This window comes from Patagioenas fasciata, chromosome 14 (assembly GCF_037038585.1).
Source record: "Patagioenas fasciata isolate bPatFas1 chromosome 14, bPatFas1.hap1, whole genome shotgun sequence".
Taxonomy (NCBI): Eukaryota; Metazoa; Chordata; class Aves; order Columbiformes; family Columbidae; genus Patagioenas; species Patagioenas fasciata.
In genome coordinates, this window is record NC_092533.1 from 8,415,643 (window position 1) to 8,434,693 (window position 19,051).

At 41.8% G+C, this 19,051-nt stretch overlaps 1 protein-coding gene across 4 annotated transcripts; it reads left to right on the forward strand.

The window, feature by feature from the left end:
• Positions 1-8,815: 8,815 nt before the first annotated feature.
• On the forward strand, positions 8,816-17,980 carry NME5 (NME/NM23 family member 5). Of its 4 annotated transcripts, none has more exons than XM_065849463.2 (6): positions 8,816-8,910; positions 9,962-10,129; positions 11,611-11,816; positions 12,178-12,278; positions 13,281-13,399; positions 16,299-17,980. In XM_065849463.2, exons 2-6 carry the CDS (start codon positions 10,001-10,003, stop codon positions 16,383-16,385), a joined length of 642 nt encoding a protein of 213 aa, XP_065705535.1. In that variant the 5' UTR covers positions 8,816-8,910; positions 9,962-10,000; the 3' UTR covers positions 16,386-17,980. The 4 variants fall into 4 exon arrangements, with proteins under 4 accessions (XP_065705535.1, XP_065705532.1, XP_065705536.1 ...); XM_065849460.2 differs by having other exon boundaries at positions 8,899-9,005; XM_065849464.2 differs by lacking the exon at positions 8,816-8,910 and adding an exon at positions 9,028-9,290.
• The last annotated feature ends 1,071 nt before the right edge of the window (positions 17,981-19,051 follow it).

Consider the following 19,051-nt stretch of genomic DNA (forward strand, 5'->3'; position numbering starts at 1 on the left):
CACGCGGTTTCTGTTGGTTCTGCTGCGAGGGGAGGGCGGGGCGCGCGGGGCGAGGCGAATGGCGGCCCGCGGGACTGGGCTAAGGAGGGAAGGCGAGGCGCGCGGAGGCCTCTCGCCTCAAGGCTGAGGGCAGCTCTTCCCGTCTGTGAGAGGAGGAGAAAGAAAAGAAGGAAGAAGGGGAAGGGGACGGCAGTCGTGCCGTTATGGCCAGGGCAGTCCTGGAGGTGTGGGGCGCCTGGGGAGGACCGCCCTCCCGTGGGACCCGCGAGTACGGCGCATTGTCCCCCTGTGGCGGGCAGGGAAGTGCCCGCTCCGGCGGCCGCCCCGGGGAGCGCTGCCGGCCTCGCCAGGTGCTTCAGGAAAATCACATGCGTGACAGGGAGGAAACCCAAGCCCTGAGCGTGCGGGGCCCGGGCGGGACGGTCAGAACCGGCGCTCTGCTCTCGTTGTTCCGACACGGCGCCGCACGGAGCCCTTCCCGGCCCCGCCGGAGCCCCGCGGGGGTTGCCCAGGCTCGCGGGTCCCGCACGGTGAAGTCACGGAAGCGCGCCTGAGAGTTGAGTGCAGTATTTACTTAAAACGTTGCACCGTTTTAACTTAAGGTGTGGTGTGTACACTGAGTCAGTTACTCTAGTACGAGTGGTTTACTTAATGTTTCCAGCTCTGCTGGTTTTGCAACAGAGAGGGCCAAAATTTGTTGTTTTTAATGGAAACTTAGGTTTGGATGTTACATAATTCTGGGAACTGCAGCCCTGAACTTGTGCCTAGGCCTTAATGTCTTTTGCCCAGGGATATATCAACCTTGTTGATGAAGTTGTGTGTGAAAAGTGCAGAAGACAACCGTTCCTTGCAATCATACTTAAAATTCTGCTGTAGCGTACTGTTCCTAATAGCTCACTTCTCCACATCAAAGGGACAGAATCTGGATTTTAGGTAGACAGCTAAAGTTTGCTGCCACATCTTTTTAAAAAAAAAAAAAAAAAAAAATTAAACCCTTTCCTTGTGGATAAAAAGTAACAATTATTACCTAACTTGCAGTACTAATGAATGTATATGTTACTACTTGCTTGCTCCCCCCTCTGTCAAATATCTCCTCTGTCTCAACTTGCATATTTTCATCTGCTATTACAATTCAAAAAGAGAGCACATAGCTACTTGAGAATAAAAATAAATCATGGTGACAGATTTTGTTGTTAAGTAATCAGGTCTATGGTCTGGGAGGTCCTTCAGTGAACTGCTTTTAGAGCACTTTTCATCCTCAACAGGGTTCATTTGCTGGACTAGAACTGGGTAAAACAGGGAACATTGGGTTTGGTTTTGTAAGCTTTGTAGCAGTACAAGCAGAGTGTTAAAGGTGAACATGAAATAAAATGAATATGGTATGTTGAGGATAGGGGCCTGATCCACCTTTTTTCCTTTTTTTCTTTTTTTCAATGAAGCATTCCATTGGTTCAGGCTGTAAGCCAGAGCACTTAAGGAGAAGAAAAAAATAAAAAAAAAGGAAATTGTGCTTGGTATTGGGATGTGGTATGGAAAAGAGCCCCTCACTACAGCCAAGAATTTCAAGCCGCTCTTTTGCTTTGGTGCTTGTGGTACTTGCCATGAGCATTGGGTTGGGCTAGATGATCTCCAGAGGTCCCTTCCAACCCCAGCCATTCTGTGAATCTGTAATTCAGCATCACTTTAAGTGGTCCAAGCTGAGCTTTCTCCTTTGATACCCACGCACAAGTGCAACAAGACTGCATCATGTTTGTTACTGGAATTGCACCTGATTTTCTTATAATTTCTGGGTTTTAAATCCTCAGCCATGGTGGCTATTTGCTTTTGTAAATCTTCTGCCACACACATTCTTGTTACTTACAAGTAGGAAAGTATTAAAGTAATTAAAAATAAGTGCCCAACATGATTAGCTCCGATAATTTACAGGCATAGTATACATAATGTGTGTGATTTGTCAGCCAGGTGAAGGATATTAATTTGTAAGTATTCTGTCACACTTTGTGGCCCAAGCTACAATAGCTCAGAGCTCTTGAGAGATGTTTATCCCAATGTTGTCTGCTGACAGGGTAGGGTACACTGCAGACAAGCTCTACAACCAGCTCTTTAGGCTAAAGTTCGAGAAGCAATGTTATATGAGGTCAGGTCTAGTAAAGACAGTATGAAGAGTATCTAACCAGTATACTTCATAATTGTAATGCCCACAGGACAGGTTGTATATGTTATCTGATAAAGATACTCATCTTTATGAGAATGTATTTTTTAAATTGTTTGTCTTGTATTGGATTTAAATAAAATGTCAGAAGTAAAGACAGTTTTCATGAGATATTCTTTATCCTAATTTATGCCATCTCAGAGGAACTCAACCCACATCCAGCAAGATAACTTACTTTGATTTTTGTAGGCAGATTTGTCTTACATCGTGAACCTATCAATCAGGTCTGTACCAAAAAGGTATGGTTTGTGGTGAAAAACAACTAAGCCACTGTCTGTCAACTGACTGCATTTGTTTATACTGGGCTGCTGGCCTGCTTCCATGAGAAAATACCATGCATTGGCTTAAGTCACTCCAGGGGACTAAGGCCAAACTGATATTTGCAGGCTGATCCGGTTGAAGTGGTAAATGTGCACTGTCCACCTTGTTTTTGCGAGATTTTTGTATGCAGCGGTGGCAGCTGACTGCAGAAATGCATCTCTGCTGAAGTTACACGTTTATAGACCAGCACCTAAGAGCAAACTGAAATTGGCAGCAGCTTATATGAGCATGTCATGAAAGTTTAGGCTTAGCTGGTGGATGTAACCTGAGTGCTTTTGATGTTATTTATTGCTTAATTTCCTTGCACGATTCACTGCCCCAAAAGCTCCTTTATATTTCATCAAGCTTTGCTAAGGACTTGAATGATTGTCATTTCATTGCGACTTCTCTATATGTTTCCCTTTTCTTTATGTTCTCTTTTTTCCCCAGTTCTCTTTCTTGCTTTACTGAACCTGTCTCATCTTTCCTTTCATAGCCCTTGCACTGGTACTTGGTCACACGTTATCCTTGCCCTGCCTAGCAAAGCTTGCTTTAGAGCTGTACTCTTCTTCCAACTGCCGATTTCTCCTGGTCAGGTCTCTCTCAATCTCTCATCTTGACAATTCCAAATAGCAGTTTCCCAACTCCTAAGGCTTTCTGTGATTGCCGGTTGCCCAGTTTCAATTTGATGACTTAAATGTCCCATAGTCAATAGCAGGATAACAATGTGGTTATAGACTGGCTAAGCAGCCTGCTTTGAAAACTGACTGGCAAGACTGACTGGCAAGTCACTCTTTACGTATCTAGACACTGAAGACTGAGAAACGTGAGAATATGGGTTGTTATAATTATTATTTGTCTCACCAGGCCCCATCAAGCCACAGGTAATTTTCAAGAATTCCTTTGGGTTGTGACTCTTGGGTTTTGGTCTTGCATTTCACTCTCTTCTCGAAGTCTGTGGTTAAAGAAAGAAAAATAAACACATACCTTGTCAGGTGGTAATTGTTCTTACATGACACATTTACTGCTGAGAAAAACATCCTATTGTCCTGTTTGCTTTTTTTTTAATCCTGTAACTACTATGATTATTCATGGTGTTGACTGAACTTCAGCTGAATTTTACTTGTGTATGGACTTTCTGATCTTGGGCCTAATTCTGCTGTTCTATCAAACTTGCTGTTTACTCCAAGCCCTGCCCTTGCTGTCTGTTTATACCAGTTCCGTGCCATACCTGTCTTCATTGCCTCCTTCCCTTTCTTCTGTATTCTCTCTATTATTTGCTTGTTATTTCCATTGTGTTGATTTTTCTAGCTCCTCTTTTCAAAAAAAAAAAAAAAAAGAAAAAGGAGAACCAAGGTATTATTCACTTCCTTGAAACTGTTGATGTAATTTATCTCTTTCCCACACCCTCCGTCTTGTCTAAAGTGATTGTGAGCATCTCAGGTCACAGATTGCCTGCTATATACAAAATACTGTGCTATAAGAAGCTTCTGTCTGAGTTGGTCTTTATGCACAGTATAAATAAATGTAATAATAATAACTCTGTGCAAATAGTCCCTTTGATTTTAATGGTATGGCTGAAAGTAAGTGCTCAAAATAAGAATGGAAAAAGGGTGCCTTATACTACATGAACTTAAGATGAAGTAAATGTGCATTTAAGGAAGCGTTGACAACATAACTTTTTAAAAAGCCTTATTGAACTGATTGCCTCTTGTAATTTGCCAAATAAAAGATTGTTATTGGTTTATTCATACATTCATTTATTCATTGTGGATAGCATTACACCGAAGACTGATCTATGAGCTTAGTGGCCTCAGGGATAACCCAAGCTAGTATTATGTTAAACATTATGTTTATGAAATGAAAGAGCAAAACCATGCAAGTGTTTCTCCTCCAAAAGGTTAGGTAAAAGCCTAGTATCTATATGCAATGAGGAGGGGCTTTATAGAAAATTAGTTGTCAATACCAACCTCTACAGGTGTTCAACGGGAGCTCACCATGGGAAAAAGCAGGAAGGTCTTGATTTGAAAGTGCAGTAGTGGAATTCAGTTGTACCTACTGGCAGGAAGCAGGAGATATCCATATCCCTTCAGCATCAAACAAAAGGTACGTGGGACCCGAGCAGAATGTGAATGGGCTTGTGATTGAATACTAACAGTTTTGTGTGTGATAGAGAAGACTCTGGAAAGATGTGGAGAACTAACGGAGTTAAGCTGAAGAACTAAGAAAATGGTGTTGCAGAGCTTTGTGAATGAAAGCGAATGTGTTCTTTGTTGAGGACAGAGAAAAGGTTATTAATAACAGAGATGAGGAGACCTTGAGCAAGATTTCCAGCCATGTCAATAAAAAATCATGTCTTGGTTGACATCTCCACAGTGATTTAGACCAATCTGAGCCCAAACCCCACATTCCTGGCTGTAAGGTTCCACCAACTCCTTTGCACAGTTGACTGTAAAATAACTCAGTAGAGAAAAGTGGTTGGGTTTCAGGCAGATGGTTTGTCCGACATGTGCTTATTACCAAGACTTTTAATTGCAATGGAGATACCTGAAGTATGAAAGGAGACAGTAATGAGAGGCAATCACATCTGTATTTGCCCGTTAGGATGTCTTGCAGAAAAGGGAAAGAAACACAAGGTACGATACTGACAAACCAAGCTGAAATAGCGACTGGAGAAGCAGCAATAGGTAAGAATATTTGCAAAAGCTGAGATAGGACACTAAGTAACTATGGTAAACGTGAGCGAAGGCCCAAGAAGTGATTGGTTTATAATGGGTTGAGAAACTTCCAGATGATGAGAGTAAGCAAAAGCAAGTTTGAAGGGGGTTTAGGGTAGAACCGGACAAGAGATGTGATTGGAAACTTGGAAAAGTGAGATGACAAGAGGCATTTCTACCAAAGGCTTTTTTTTTTTTTTTTTTAATGTGAAAGAGACAAGCACATCTGTGTGGGTGCCAGGGGCTCAGAACAGACTGAATGAAGCTGTGAAAAGAGTGGGTGTGAGGGGATCAGGAAGTGAAACACGGTGAAGTTAATAGGGCAAGTGACAGAGTTACAGGAGTTACAGGGCACGTGTAGGTAAGATTTTTGTCAGTGCCACTTACAGACTTACAGAAAGGGGAAGCGTCAAGACAATATTTTGTTAATTTTATCTTTAAAGAAAATGGTGAGAATAGAGGAAAGCAGCAAGGAAGGCTTGACAAGGGTCAGCAGCAATGGAAAGCTAGCTGGGATTACAGACGTGCAGATAAGCTGCAAGAGTAGAATTGTTCAGCTGTAAGAAGGCAGAAATGGAGGAGAGAGCAAGCTTGCAGGAGAGGAAGTTAGCTCGGTCACAGGATTTCCGTCAGAGACACTATGCGCTGCAAAAGCAAGCCTGGACGAAGCAAGTGCTGAAGGTAAGCTGTGCTGTGGGCAGGTTAGGACAGTTTATCGTGAGAGGTAGAAGCAAAAATAAGTTAGTGGTGGCCAAAAGTTGTATGGGTGGTAAATGTATAGGTAGTAAATTGCAACGAAAGCAAATACTTTTTTCTGTTCTTAATGTCAAAATGCAAATAAAGCTAAATGATGTGCAAGCTTCATTTTTAATGAATGCAACTAGTCAATGTTATTCCTTTAGCATTTCTTCACTCTCTTTTTTCATAATTCTGTTTTTCTTTCCCTTTTTAAGAGTCTACAAGACATTAGTTTCTCCACCTTCTTCCAATATTGGAGTACAAAGGTCTGAAATAATATTTTTCCTTAAAAAGTTACTTTTCTGTTGTTACTAGAATGTAAATGCAGCTGCAGCCACAGTCTTTCAGTGTTGTTATATTCCATGCCAGCTAAAAATAAGTGAACTAAGGCTAGTTAAACCGCTTAACAGATAAGATACAGCAGCAAAGCTACACCCAGGGAAGTATTCTGAACTGTAGTGGTTCATTACATTGTAATTATACTCTTCTTTTTTTTCTTAAAACCACATCCCTGGTTTGCAGAAGTTAAGGAAGATGCTTCAGACCAGCCTTTTTGTTTTCAGGAATATTTTTTCAACCACTATAAAGATAACATACATATGATAATGCTATCAGCACAAGGTCGTAAGGTCAGGTTTATAGAATCCAAGGCTTTAGAATAAACCTTTGAGACTTTATTACTGTGAAAAATGTCTTCGTTAGGGAACACATAATGTTATTTTGTCTTAACATGTAGGGCCACTTTAAATTTGTAAGTCTGCATTATTAAACCATCGTGGGAAGCGTAGCAAGAGGAAACCCAGGGTAATTGGCTGCAGCTCCAGATGCAGCCGCCCGCTCATTGGAGAGACGAGGATTCTCTGAGGTACTAAAATTAGACGATCTCCGCCCTCCAGAAATGCTTCTGGAAACAGCGAGGAGAGAAATTCTGAGACGGACTGAGGGCCTGTGCTGGGAAGTGGAGCGCACGGGACTCTGCTCCTGGTGAAACTGCTACGTGTAAGGATGCACAAAAATACACTTGGTTTTTTTAGCCCTTGGTTAGCTGAAAAGAAAAAAAATACACACAATACATAAATTGCAAGAGCTTAATCTTAGCAATGTTTTACATGGATATTAAATTCACTATTTCTTATGTAATGATAATTCTGAATTATTCATGCAGGCTGAGGAAGCCTTTCAGCTTCTAAATCTAAGCTAGGGCTGTCAGACTTGTGTTCATTGGCTTTGAAAATAAACAATTAACTCTGAACTAAACTAAAAAGCTGGTGAACTCCTCCCAGCTTTTTAATTTTTTTTTTAATAAACGTTTGTTCATTATCTTTGTGTGGCTGCAGTGTTTACAATGTCTTCAACCTAAATATTGGATAAGGTATCTCTGTTAGAGAAACAAATGCCATACGCCCTGTCAGTGAAGGAAAGCCTGTATCTGAATTACTTCATCTTGTGCACTTGGAACCTTTATTTTTTTTTTAAGTGTGTGAATAAAACACAACTTCAGACTTGGATTTTTATACATATTTCAAACTGGCTGCAAGGAGATAATCGCATAGTTTTGTTTGTAATTTCTATTTTTTTTATTATTTACCTTGCTCATGAAAAAGATTAAGGCAAAGTGCATTTTTCTTACACTAAAACCAGCTTTTGCAATACATTTATTTCCTCTGCTAACCAGGGTACACAATGTCAGCATCTACAGCTCTTAAAGTGTTGGCTTTTTTTTCTTTTCTCCTTTGCATCCACTTTCAGTCTGATTTCATTAAAAAACTAAGCCTATATACCTATGTTTTTTCTCTGTCCCTTTGTCAGTGTCACCTTGAGGACTCAAATGCAACGGCCCGTTTCAGCTGGATCCAGCAGCAGGCCAGAGGTCTTAACACCATCTCGGAGCCCACAATTTTTGAGAAATTGGTAACAAGAGGTGCCAAGGCCCACCGGAGAGGAGTGGTGGCTGCAGAGCGAGCTCAGTAGTTATCAGCGGTGTTCCCTGGTCACACCCGGGCCATGCGGGGCCAGCTGGCAGCCGCTCAGCTCTGCCCCGGGGCCAACAGGGCGGCGGGTGATACCGGAGCGGCCAATGCTTTGGTGTCCAGGTCACAGACTGGGCTACAGCACAAGAGATCACCATGTCAGATGGGTGATGGCTGTACCAGAATTGCTCCCAGAGAGCTGGGGAAATGGGGAGTGTGCAGGGAGCAATGGTGGTAAAACCTGGTGAAAATCCCCAGCGAACGTGGCTTCCCCAGCTCTTATGGCTCACCTCATTGTGGTTTAACCCAGAAAAACGTGGCTAGTCTTACTCATTACATGTTTGGTTTTGTGATAGGAGTCGCGTAGCACTGGATAGGCACTGTAATTCACTAAAGAATTATGAAAGATAGGGCTGTAGGTTCAGGTCGGTGCGGGAAGGCTGCGTGCTGCGGGCTCCCGATCCTGCTGACCAGGCGTGTAAACAGGAAACCTCGTGCGTGCTCCCACAATAAATACTGGTGTTTACATAACCTGAAGAAGGGCTTCTGTGCATATTCTTTTTTCCAACAAATGGCATTACCTCGGTTTACGAACGTTTCCTTTGAGCTCACACCTCCCTCAGTAGTCCTGAGCGTGAGGTAAAAACTGACATAAAGCGTTTATTGTGGAGAAATGAGCAGGTTCCCCCCACATCACGCCGCTCCCTTCCTTCCTTGTTCTCGTACCAAATGCGGTGCCCCCCAACAGCCCGATGTGGCCCTCGGTCACCTGCCCGGACACCGTGGCTGCTCTGGGCTGTGGGGCGCGTCCCGAGGGCGGCAACCTCCCGCCCCCGCACCGCCGCTCCTGCCGCCATTTTCGCTCCCCCTCCCGGCTCAGCCCGCAGCCGAGGCCCGCGGAGGCCATCTTGTGGCCGCTCCGCCCGGGGAACGGGCCCCTGCCGTCGCCTGGCAACGGCGGCGGAGCGCGAAGGTGCGTGGCATGGCGCCGAGGAGAGGCCGGGCCGGGCCGGGGGAGAGGGTGCACCTCCCGGGCAGAGCTGGTGCTGTGGCGGCGGGTCCCTCAGGGTAGGCGGGGTTGAGTCTCCGGGTGGGTCTGTGAGGAGGAGGGAGGCGCTTCTTGGGGTCTCCATGGAGCCCTGGGCCGCCGGTGTCAGTGCCGGGGTGTTCAGCTGCTGTGGTGTGTGCATTCACCTCCAGCCGGGTTCCCAGGCAAAGGCAGCCCCGGGGCCCGTGCTCAGCTCTCCGACTTTCCTCCCCCGCGGGGGAAGCCACAGCTTGTTCACCCCAATTTGAAAGCAAACGAGGAGTCTCGAACGTACAGCTACAGAGAACCTCATCCAGACCAAGAAGGCAAGTATAACTGAGCAATTAGATATGATTTTTGCAGCAGTGAGCTGGCCAGTTGGCTGCATCCCTGTGTCTTACCCAGGGCAGGTGGAGCGAGGCCCTGCGCTGTGAGCTTGGAGGCAGAGGGAAGAGGGAAAAGAATCTCACAAGTGGTAACAAGTCCACAAGAAACCCGTCTTCACTCGTTCCTCTATTCACAGAACGATTTTATATCCTCATAGCTTGCTGAGGGCTTGATCTGCTCAGTTAGAAAAATGGCACTTTGTCTCGAGTCCATAAACATAAGAATTAAGTAACAACTGAGGAATACCCTGAGGCTTACAGGTGGAATAGATCCAGGTAATAAGTCCCATGCCACGATCTTCATGCTTGAGAACAGAGATTTTGTGTTTGGACGGAGAATGGGGGAGCACAGTGAACTTCGCCAAGTGTGTGATAATGCTTTTTTTCCTCTCTTACATCGTCGGAGTTAATTAGTGAACTGATAGAATAATTTACATCTTGCACTGAAATGTGAGTGTGAACTGCAGACTGCCAACTAGTCCAGAGAATCTCTCACGTGGATTTTGTGAAATTGGGGTGACCCTCTCCGTTCCTAGAGTACCCGGTAAATGTCACCGCCGGTGACTGTGCCGTAGGCAAACTCCAAATATCACGAACTCATGTCATTGCAGTACAAAAGGAGTACGTGAATTCCTAATTTAGAAGCCAAGATGCAGATGTTAATGCCTGAACCTCAGATTTTTGTGGAAAGAACTCTGGCCCTCATCAAACCAGATGTCGTTGATAAAGAAGAAGAAATAGAAGATTTCATTCTCAGATCGGGATTCCTGATTGTTCAGGTAACAGGCTGTGCCTCAGGGAAAATTACTGTACTTTAAGAGTCAGAACAATATTTATCTTAACTTTCAACAGTCAAGCCAGTAACTAAAAGCCAATGTGTCCAAAAAATCAATTTGTGTTTTTCATATGTCATCAACCAGTGCTGCCAGATTCTGTAGGGAAGCATCTTGTTGGTGCGTGGGGTGGAACAGATCAGATCGGTTATTTCACTGGCCACAGGAAAACACAGACTTTGTTAATAAACTCAGATGTAGCAAACGTATGTAGCAGATGTGTGGACTCTCTGATGTAACTTTGGAGAGCATTATCATTCTGGTATCGCAGGGTTTCGTACAGCATGTGTTTGCCAAGTGAGAATTAATTCAATTAGATAACTGGCCAGTTGTGGTCTGGTGTATTTTTTTTAATTTCCACTGTGTTTTACTTAGATGGGCTTGATGGATACTCAAATGCATTGCAGATATTTCATCCCGAGCGGCCTTACCGGGCTCGTCCTGTGTCCTCCCGGCCCTGGCGCGGTGGCCGTGGGACCGCGTGCTGCCGGGGCGGGGCCGCTGGGGGGCGCTGCTCCCTCGCGACACTCGTTGTGGGCGGGGCGTCCCCTCCTTCCCCTTGGTCACGAGGGAGCGGCTGCGCTTCTAAACACAGTTTTAACATTATGATTATTTTTAAAATTCAAATAACTTTTGTTATTCTCGTAAATGCCCTTTTCCACATGTGTTCTTTGGTTAATTCCCTCCCTTGCCTTTCTGGTTGTTTTATTTATATAAAATGTATCAGAAGATAAGAGATCATTTTTATTTACTTTTTAGTGACAGTATGTTTAGAACGTCTTCTGGTGTCTCCAGTGACTTTTGCCACCAAAGTTATTAGGAATACTGAATTTCTGGTGTTCCGTGTTGCATAAGTTCAGGCTCAACAAATGCACTTTAAAAACATTTTCTTTCCCCAGCTGCCCTATGCTTGCTGATAACCTCCCAAACGTGTCCTAATCCTGGGTGCCTGCAGGCTAAGCAGCTCTTGTGAAAACCATAAAGCATGAATCTGAATGAAAAATAGAACAATTGCATAATTAACGGTGTGGGCTGAAGAGAAAATTGTTTAAAAGTAGAGAATTATGCTGGAGCAGCTCAGTAATTAAATCCTGCCCTTGTAGTGCTTCTCTCTTTTTCTCTACTGTGCCCTGGCTATACTTCACATCATCCAGCCATTTTACAATGCGAAGTGTGAGTAGGCTGAAATCACAGTTTACTTAAATGGCCTGTTTGTCTGCTTAATTAACTTGGAAAACTCTTGCTTTGTTGCACTGTATCTCAGAGAGGATCAGATCTGGGAGAATCAGATTAGGCTGGGACTTTGTGTGTATTCTCCTTCACTTGAAGATATGTCAGCACCAGAGGGCTGTATTCTACCTGAGGTAACAAGCGACCTTAATTTGGCAAGCTTTTTAAAATATTTTTTTTACTTTTACCCTCTACAGAAACGGAAGGTCCAGTTAAGCCCAGAGCAATGTAGCAACTTCTATGCAGACCAATATGGAAAAGTGTTTTTTCCTAATTTAACAGCCTATATGAGTTCTGGACCTTTGGTTGCTCTGGTTCTCGCCAGACGTTACGCAGTCTCATACTGGAAGGAATTGCTTGGACCACCAAACAGCGTAAAGGCCAGGAGGACGCACCCTCACAGGTAACACACTGGTTGACTTTGGGCAAGTCAGTAGGAATTTGTCTTTCTCTTAATTGAGAAGAAAATTTCTTACTTTTTTTTTTCCTTCTACAAAAAAGATACAGATTAAGAGTGGCCTGTTCTTTCTTGAATTTTGTGTAACATAGCTTTTCACCTTTGTCTTGTTAGTATGTAAAGCTCGCCAATTTTATGGAGAATGCTGAGTGCGTGAACGTAAATTTTAGGTAGCTACATATTTTTTTAAAAAACAGAATCAAGCCACTACCTTGTTAATTAGTCCATATATATGGACTCTCAGACTGTAGAGACTTGGAAGGGATTTGCAGTTGCCTACCAACCACTTTTTTTCTCTTGTTTTTAGCTTAAGAGCCATCTATGGGACTGATGATCTGAGGAATGGACTTCACGGCAGTCACAGCATTTCCTCGGCAGAAAGAGAAATTCGATTCATGTTTCCGGAAGGTAAAATGGTACAATAATACATTGCCAATGTTTGGGAGGACAGTGTCCTCCCCTATTATTACTTCTCTCTGTTTGGACTCTAGATAAAACTGGATTTAGAAAAGGTTGAACTTGTTTGTTTTATGGGAATGTGAGTCTTTTTTATGTATAAGCTGCTATTTTCTGTGATGAAAGGCATACCAAAATGTATCTGAAGAGCCATTACAGGGATTGCTTCTACTTTTCAAACTCTGTGGTCTGGGAATTGGAGCAAAGCTGGTAAATGAGAGGAAATGGGAAGCCGTTCCAGGTCTTCCTGGCAGCGTCAGCCCAGGGACTCCTGTTGGCTCTCTTGAGAAGACTGACTCTGCTTGGGCTCAGGCTGAGTAATTCTTGTTCTGCAGCAGCTGGATGCTCACACGATAGCGCAATTCCCAAGTTAAGTGCCAGAGAAATGAGCCATAAAACCTGGAAAGGCTGGGGGAGGATCTCTTGTTTGTAATGTAACAGTTGAAAGATCACTTTACTTTTTAACAGAAACTCTGTGAGAAAAACTTACATGTTTCTGTCAACTCCATCAGTTTAATAAAAGACAATGTGTTTCCCTACAAACCTTACCCATTGTAAACCATGTCTCTTCTCCTCACCCTAACGACAAAGCTGGACTTCAGGTGAGATTTTTAGGGTCTTCAGAAACCAGCTTCACACTGCAAGAAGTACTAAGCGTGGGACATATTGTTTCTTTCTTGCCCCCAGTGTGTCTTCAAGGATACACGTTTTCCCCAGATGATCTGTTTTCCTCCCCTTTCGTAATTGCCTAGTTAGTAAGATGACCTCAGGGACATCGTAAAGGGGTTCAAGTAGTTTCTTTGCAGTTTGTTGTGGGGAAGCTATAAAACCCATTATGTATTATTAACTTAATAAGGAAAACAGCAGCTCATACATAAACCACCTTTGAAAGAAGAATGCGTTCTTTAAATCACTCTACAAGCTGCTTTCCATACCTGTGGTTACTCTTTACAGCAATTTTGGAGCCAATTCCAACTGGACAAAGAGCTAGAGATTACGTGAACCTCTATGTAAAGCCAACATTACTGGCTGGGCTCACTGCGCTATGCAAAGAGAAGCCAGCAGACCCCATGGTATGTACAATATATCAGTTTTCTGTTGTATGCTTTGTTATACATTGGCTTTGTACTAGTAAAGTCCCTGTATAAAGGAAAGCTACTCCCGTGTTAAAGAGCTGTGCTGTTTTAGCTACCTGCTAATGAGCTAATCAAATAACATTTGCCTTTCAAGATGTTGATTGGTTTGTTAACAGAAGAAATGAGCCAGGCCTAAATGAAATCAGCCTTGATGAAATGACAGGGGTTTTTGGTGACTTCTGTAAAACTCTTTCTAACATGCAGTTTTTACAGATGGCTGGAAAGGTAAGTAGGTACTATCATATGATGTCAAATATAAGGTTTTACTTTATTTACTGTTTCTGGGTGTATTTGAGATGAAATTGCTCTCATATAATAGATACTAAGTGAGATTAGATGCTAATCATAATGGTACTAGTTACTGAGTGAAACTTCTGAGTGAAGTTTCTCTTGAGGAGTCAAATTGACCTACAGAAAAATCTTTTGTCTCCTTGTGATCTCTTTTTAGTTATCAGGCTGATGCATCTTGTTCTCCTTTCATGTATTATTCCTTTTAACCATATATGTAATTCAAATTACAGTTCTTAGTGGGAAGACTAGAGTTAATTTCCTGTTAGTTTGTTTTGTTTTGTTTGTTTTCAGCCCCTAAAAAAAAAATCAGTTTTCTTTCATCTGGAAAAATATGGTAAATGTTTTTGTATTTTTAAGGTTCAAGTCATTCACACTAGTACTTCTTTAAGATGCAAATAATTAATCAGTGTGACAATTTACTGGCAGTTGTGGTGGATTCTACATGATTATCAGATTTTTTAATCAGCATCCATTTTTCTAAAAGATACATTTCAGAAAAAAAAATCCTGACAAATAATTCAGGGATGTTTCTGTGAACTAAGTGGTACACAGAGGGTCAGATTAAATGTACTGTGATTGTTCCAGCTTTGTAACCTGTTCATTTTATCCGTATGTCTGGCACTGTTACCATAGAAATCTAGAAAACAGAGATGAAGAAATGTTTTCATCCATCCCTTTGCCCAAAGGCCAGACCAATTGTCTCTAACCGTTCCTAACAAAAGTTTGTCTGGCCTGTTCTTTAGCACTCCAAATGATGGAGAATTTACAGACTCCCTGGGTAATCTGTGACAGTGCTTAGTCAAAAAGCTTTCACTAGAATTTAGCCTAAATCTTCTCTGCTCCAATTTTTAACCCATTACTTTTTTTTTTTCCTTTTACTATCCCCAGAGGACATTGGAGTCAACGTATTAATAATATCTCATTTTTTTTGCAACAACCTAGTGCATATTTAAAGGGCATTACCATCTTTTTTTTCCCTTCAGTCGTCTCTTCGCTAGATTAAATCTGATTTTTTTCTTTCTTACAAGTCACATTTCTCTAACTCATTGTTTCTTTTTGCTTGCAATTAATCTCTGCATTCTGAGCACAATTTTCTAGCCAGTTGTGTGGTAACTGACAGTAACTTCAGCAAGACTATGCTTTTTTGCCTTGCTTGTAAGAAAGCCATAAAGCTATTTGAAGCAGTCTCAATAGCTTTACTATACTGAAAATATGATATTTGCTCTTTCTTCCCTGTCCGTAATGTCTGTGACCTCGTAACAGAAGAAAAAGAAAGTTGATTTGATAGAACTTTGTTGTTGTTTTGGAAATAGATGTTGGCTATTGCTTTTCAGGTTGTTATCTGCTGGGTGATTTACAGGGAGATTGGTGGAATGTGTTTTGGTTTTTTTTTCCTAGTATCCTTCCAGGAACCAAAGAACTGAAGTTGGGGTGGTTTGGCTCTTCATTGTTTTTCTTTCCTTCCTTTCTGGAAGAAGATGGCATCAGAAACTATCTGTCCACTCAGAAATACTTGCTGGCGGCACAGAGGTTGTCTTGGCAAATTCCCTATGTAACGCAGGATAAATTAGGCACAAATAATTTAAAAAATTCTCGTTTTTCTAAGTAGTCTTTCTAAGGGCTTTTGTGTTTTGGCATTTGTGGTGGGGTTTTGTATGTGTGTGTTTGTTTTTCATTTATGTCTTGAGCTCTTACTGTTCTCATGCTATTGCTGACTAACCTGTGAGGGTTGTCCTAGTGCTCTACTTGTTGGCTCTTTCTTTGTCATCCAGTCTTTTTGTACCTGGTAATAACAGGAGAGTGTTGTTTACCTTCCTGGTCTGCTGTTCTATCCATTGTTTCACTTTACAGGATGGTATGAAGTTTGTTGTACTTAGCGTTCCAGAAACTAATTGTCAACAGCCTTGTGAAGTAAATAAGGATGTGTTAAAAACTTCTCTTTACAAGAAATAGAGGCAAAGGGCTAATTTGCCTAAGGCCAGGCTGAGGCAGATTAAGGCGGGCTCAAGACATTCCTACTTCCCGCATTCTTATTTAAGTACAATTTGCTGGAAAACTTACAGGATGAATTTAAAAAAGTAACCTTGTTTTGTTTTTAGGTTTTAGGTGCTATAAGATTATTTCAGTGCAGAACACTGGCACTTTTAATGGATGATTTTAGATAAAATATCTGCAAATGTTGTCAGGAATAATATTTCATTAAGCAATTTCATGCAGATTGTACAACCTCGTTCTAAAACAGAGTTGACCAGATTATTTGAAATATGGCTTGAGTGTTCTTATATATTTACAAAGATAGGCATTGCCAGGAAAAGTTGTCTTCTAAAGGTCAGTGTGAATGATTCAAAAGCAATATAAGCTGTGAAGATTTAAAAGAGCATTTAGAAGAAACAGGTTATTTGTATGTCTGTTTTTTCTGAAAGGTCTTCAGAGCACAGCAGGAGGGTGTCTGTATCAGAGGTTTCAAATAATGCTTTCAGTATTCTCCCATACGCTTAATAGAAAACAACAGAAAACTGAAAATGTTTGGTTTTTTGTTCCACAGACTTGGCTGGCTGACTGGCTGATTGAACACAATCCTAATAAACCTCGGCTGCGACACCAGATTGCTGAAGAAGAGCATCAGGGGTGAGAGCTCAGTGGAAACATCTCAGGCATTCCAGGTTACACTGAAAATGATAATATGTACCTGTATCCCATGGCTATGTAATCAATATTAAGTAGTTGTTATTGTCATAACTACCTGCATCCTTGTGACATAAATAAACTTACACTTAACCAGGATTTAAGAGTTCTAGTGGCTTTTCTATAGACAAAGTGAATGTAGAATTACATGATAAATTTATGGTAAAGTAACCAGAAAAAGTCAGAATTCCATCAGGTGTGACTTAACTGCTATTTTCTCCATTTATCTTGGTTCTCCCAGACAGACAAACCAAATGATTTACACCAGTGCAGATTCCCAAATGACGTGCAGCTGGGCTGTGCTTTGTGAAACCAAGAGTTGTGTCTCGACATTTTTTAAGCAGACACGAATTCCATTATGAAGAGGGGTACTTGGATGTAGCTTTGAAAATGGTTCCTGGGGGCATGTTAGCAACTTCAGAATTTTAATTGCTGATTACACCACGGAGCTAATGACTCACTTGAGCCCGGTGTTTTTTGTCAGAATGCGATTTGAAGGACTTATCTGCAGGTACATTGAATGTGCCTTTCCCATCTTGGTGGGAGAAGGCACAGTGATTATAAATCAGTCTTTGATTTCCTTTGGACATCACAAGATGATGTATTTTAGTCAAGGACTAACGTTGTCTTCCAACATTTGTTTGAAAGAGAGGTGTTTAATTTGAAAAGCTCACCTTAAGGATGTTTTCTGTGTTCTGCTCTTCAAAGGTACGCTGACTTCTGTTGTTTTCCTGGTATTATTGTTTACCCTTGAACTTCAATGTGTTCTAGTTTCAAGAGAATGGGTTAGAGGCCACACTATTACCTTTTCTAAAATAACTGGGCTGGTTTGGGGATATGTGGGGCTTTTTAATTTTCTTAAGAGCTGTACTTGTAGTGTTAACTTCAAGCTTTGTATCTTGTGGTTTGACTGGCTAGAGTGGAGAAAACAATCTAATTTTCACAACTCTGAAATATTAGTATGCTTGACTAATACTAAACAAACAAGCAATTTCATAATTCATTTCATGAGAAAACTTGCTCCCCCAACTTGAGTAATTACCAGAAACCGAAGTCATTTGTCTGTAACAATAAATTTTGTTTAAGCTAATTGTTTATCTTCTCAGTGGAATAAACCACTGTTGCCCAGAGAAATAAACATTTAGAAAATTTAAGTCTCAGTACTGTAGAGACCCAAATCTTGGGATGTTTTTTGGAGGGAGGGGGTAGAGGGGCAAATACAAAAAGAAGCAAGCCCAAACCCGCAGGTATGAAGGAAAAAAAAAGAAGGAAGCGGCTAGAAATACAGTAAACAGATGTGTTTACAATGAGTTTATTTCGCCTATAATTATTGTTCCCATACATTTCTGATTGCTCCAATTACAGGACAGTTGTGCTTCGTGATTATCTGTCAGTCAAACCAAAAATGTATCTTTTGAAGATGCCAGAAACTAAAATCTGGTGAATTCATAGGACATTCTCCTGTATTTTGTTAGTTACTATGGCATTTGCTTACTTATTTTGATGTGATGGTGCTTGTCAATAAATATCTCCTTTGTGTTACTGCTGGGGTTTTCAGTTTTGCTTTTGTGACAGATGTGTGCTATATTGTCCCTATAGAAGATCACAACTTCCATAGAGAGTGGGTAGGTCCTTACAAGGAGAACGAGCAGAAGCAGCTGATGTTGCAAACATTACCTTTATACCCCATGCAATATAAAGTATCAGTCCTTCCAGTGTATGTCTGTCATGGATTTATCCTCTTATATTAGAGTTCACACATTGAATTGCTGACTTGTGTTCACTTCAGTTTTTCTAAGGGAAAGGTAGAAAGTGAGCCAGGATGGCACCCGAGGGATGAAGGTATCTGTACACCTCGAACGAGTATCGATCCAGCAAATCTCACGGTTGAGTCCTTGAGGAACCTGCATTAATAAGAAGGACATGGGCAGGTCAGTCCTGGGAATGTAAAATGAACGACCAGCCCGGTCCCCTGGGGGAGCTGTGACACCACGGCAGAGGCTGTTGCAGGATGTGCTGCTCACTTTTCTTTTGGTCTTTAGTTTTTTATTTGACTCAGAGTGGTGTAGACTTGGCCAGTGTTATAAATCCGTATCACAGAAAATGTAGCTTTGGAAAGAACAGATTGACTGAAAGATATCTTACTATTTGGTGTCAGCAAGGTAAGCTGCTCTCTGGGAACGAGTGACATTTCTTCTCCCTCTGTTGAGTCAAAATGATTACCTTGCCTATTGAGTTTTATTGGGCATTTTTGACTTTGAGGGAGTTCATTTTAGTTTTACTGCCTGAGTGCTGGAATAGAGCTCTGTCCATAAAACTACCAGTTCAGTCTCTTTCCCATAATTCTGTTTTTTCAGCAGACTTTCTCCTGGAACTTTGCTTGTCATATGCTTGCTATCACCTGCACTGCAAGTTATTCTTGGTACTATGCAGATTGAGCTAGTCCGAAGTATATGATTGCTCGGCCTCCTGTCTCATAAGGGATTTATTATCTTTAAGAGCAGTTTAACTGCCAGGAACCTTGAACATACATTACAGATGGCAGAAACCTCAATCAAAGCCAGTTCCCTGTAGCCAGTTCCTTGCGTAAGTCAGAGTGTTCCAGCACGCTGA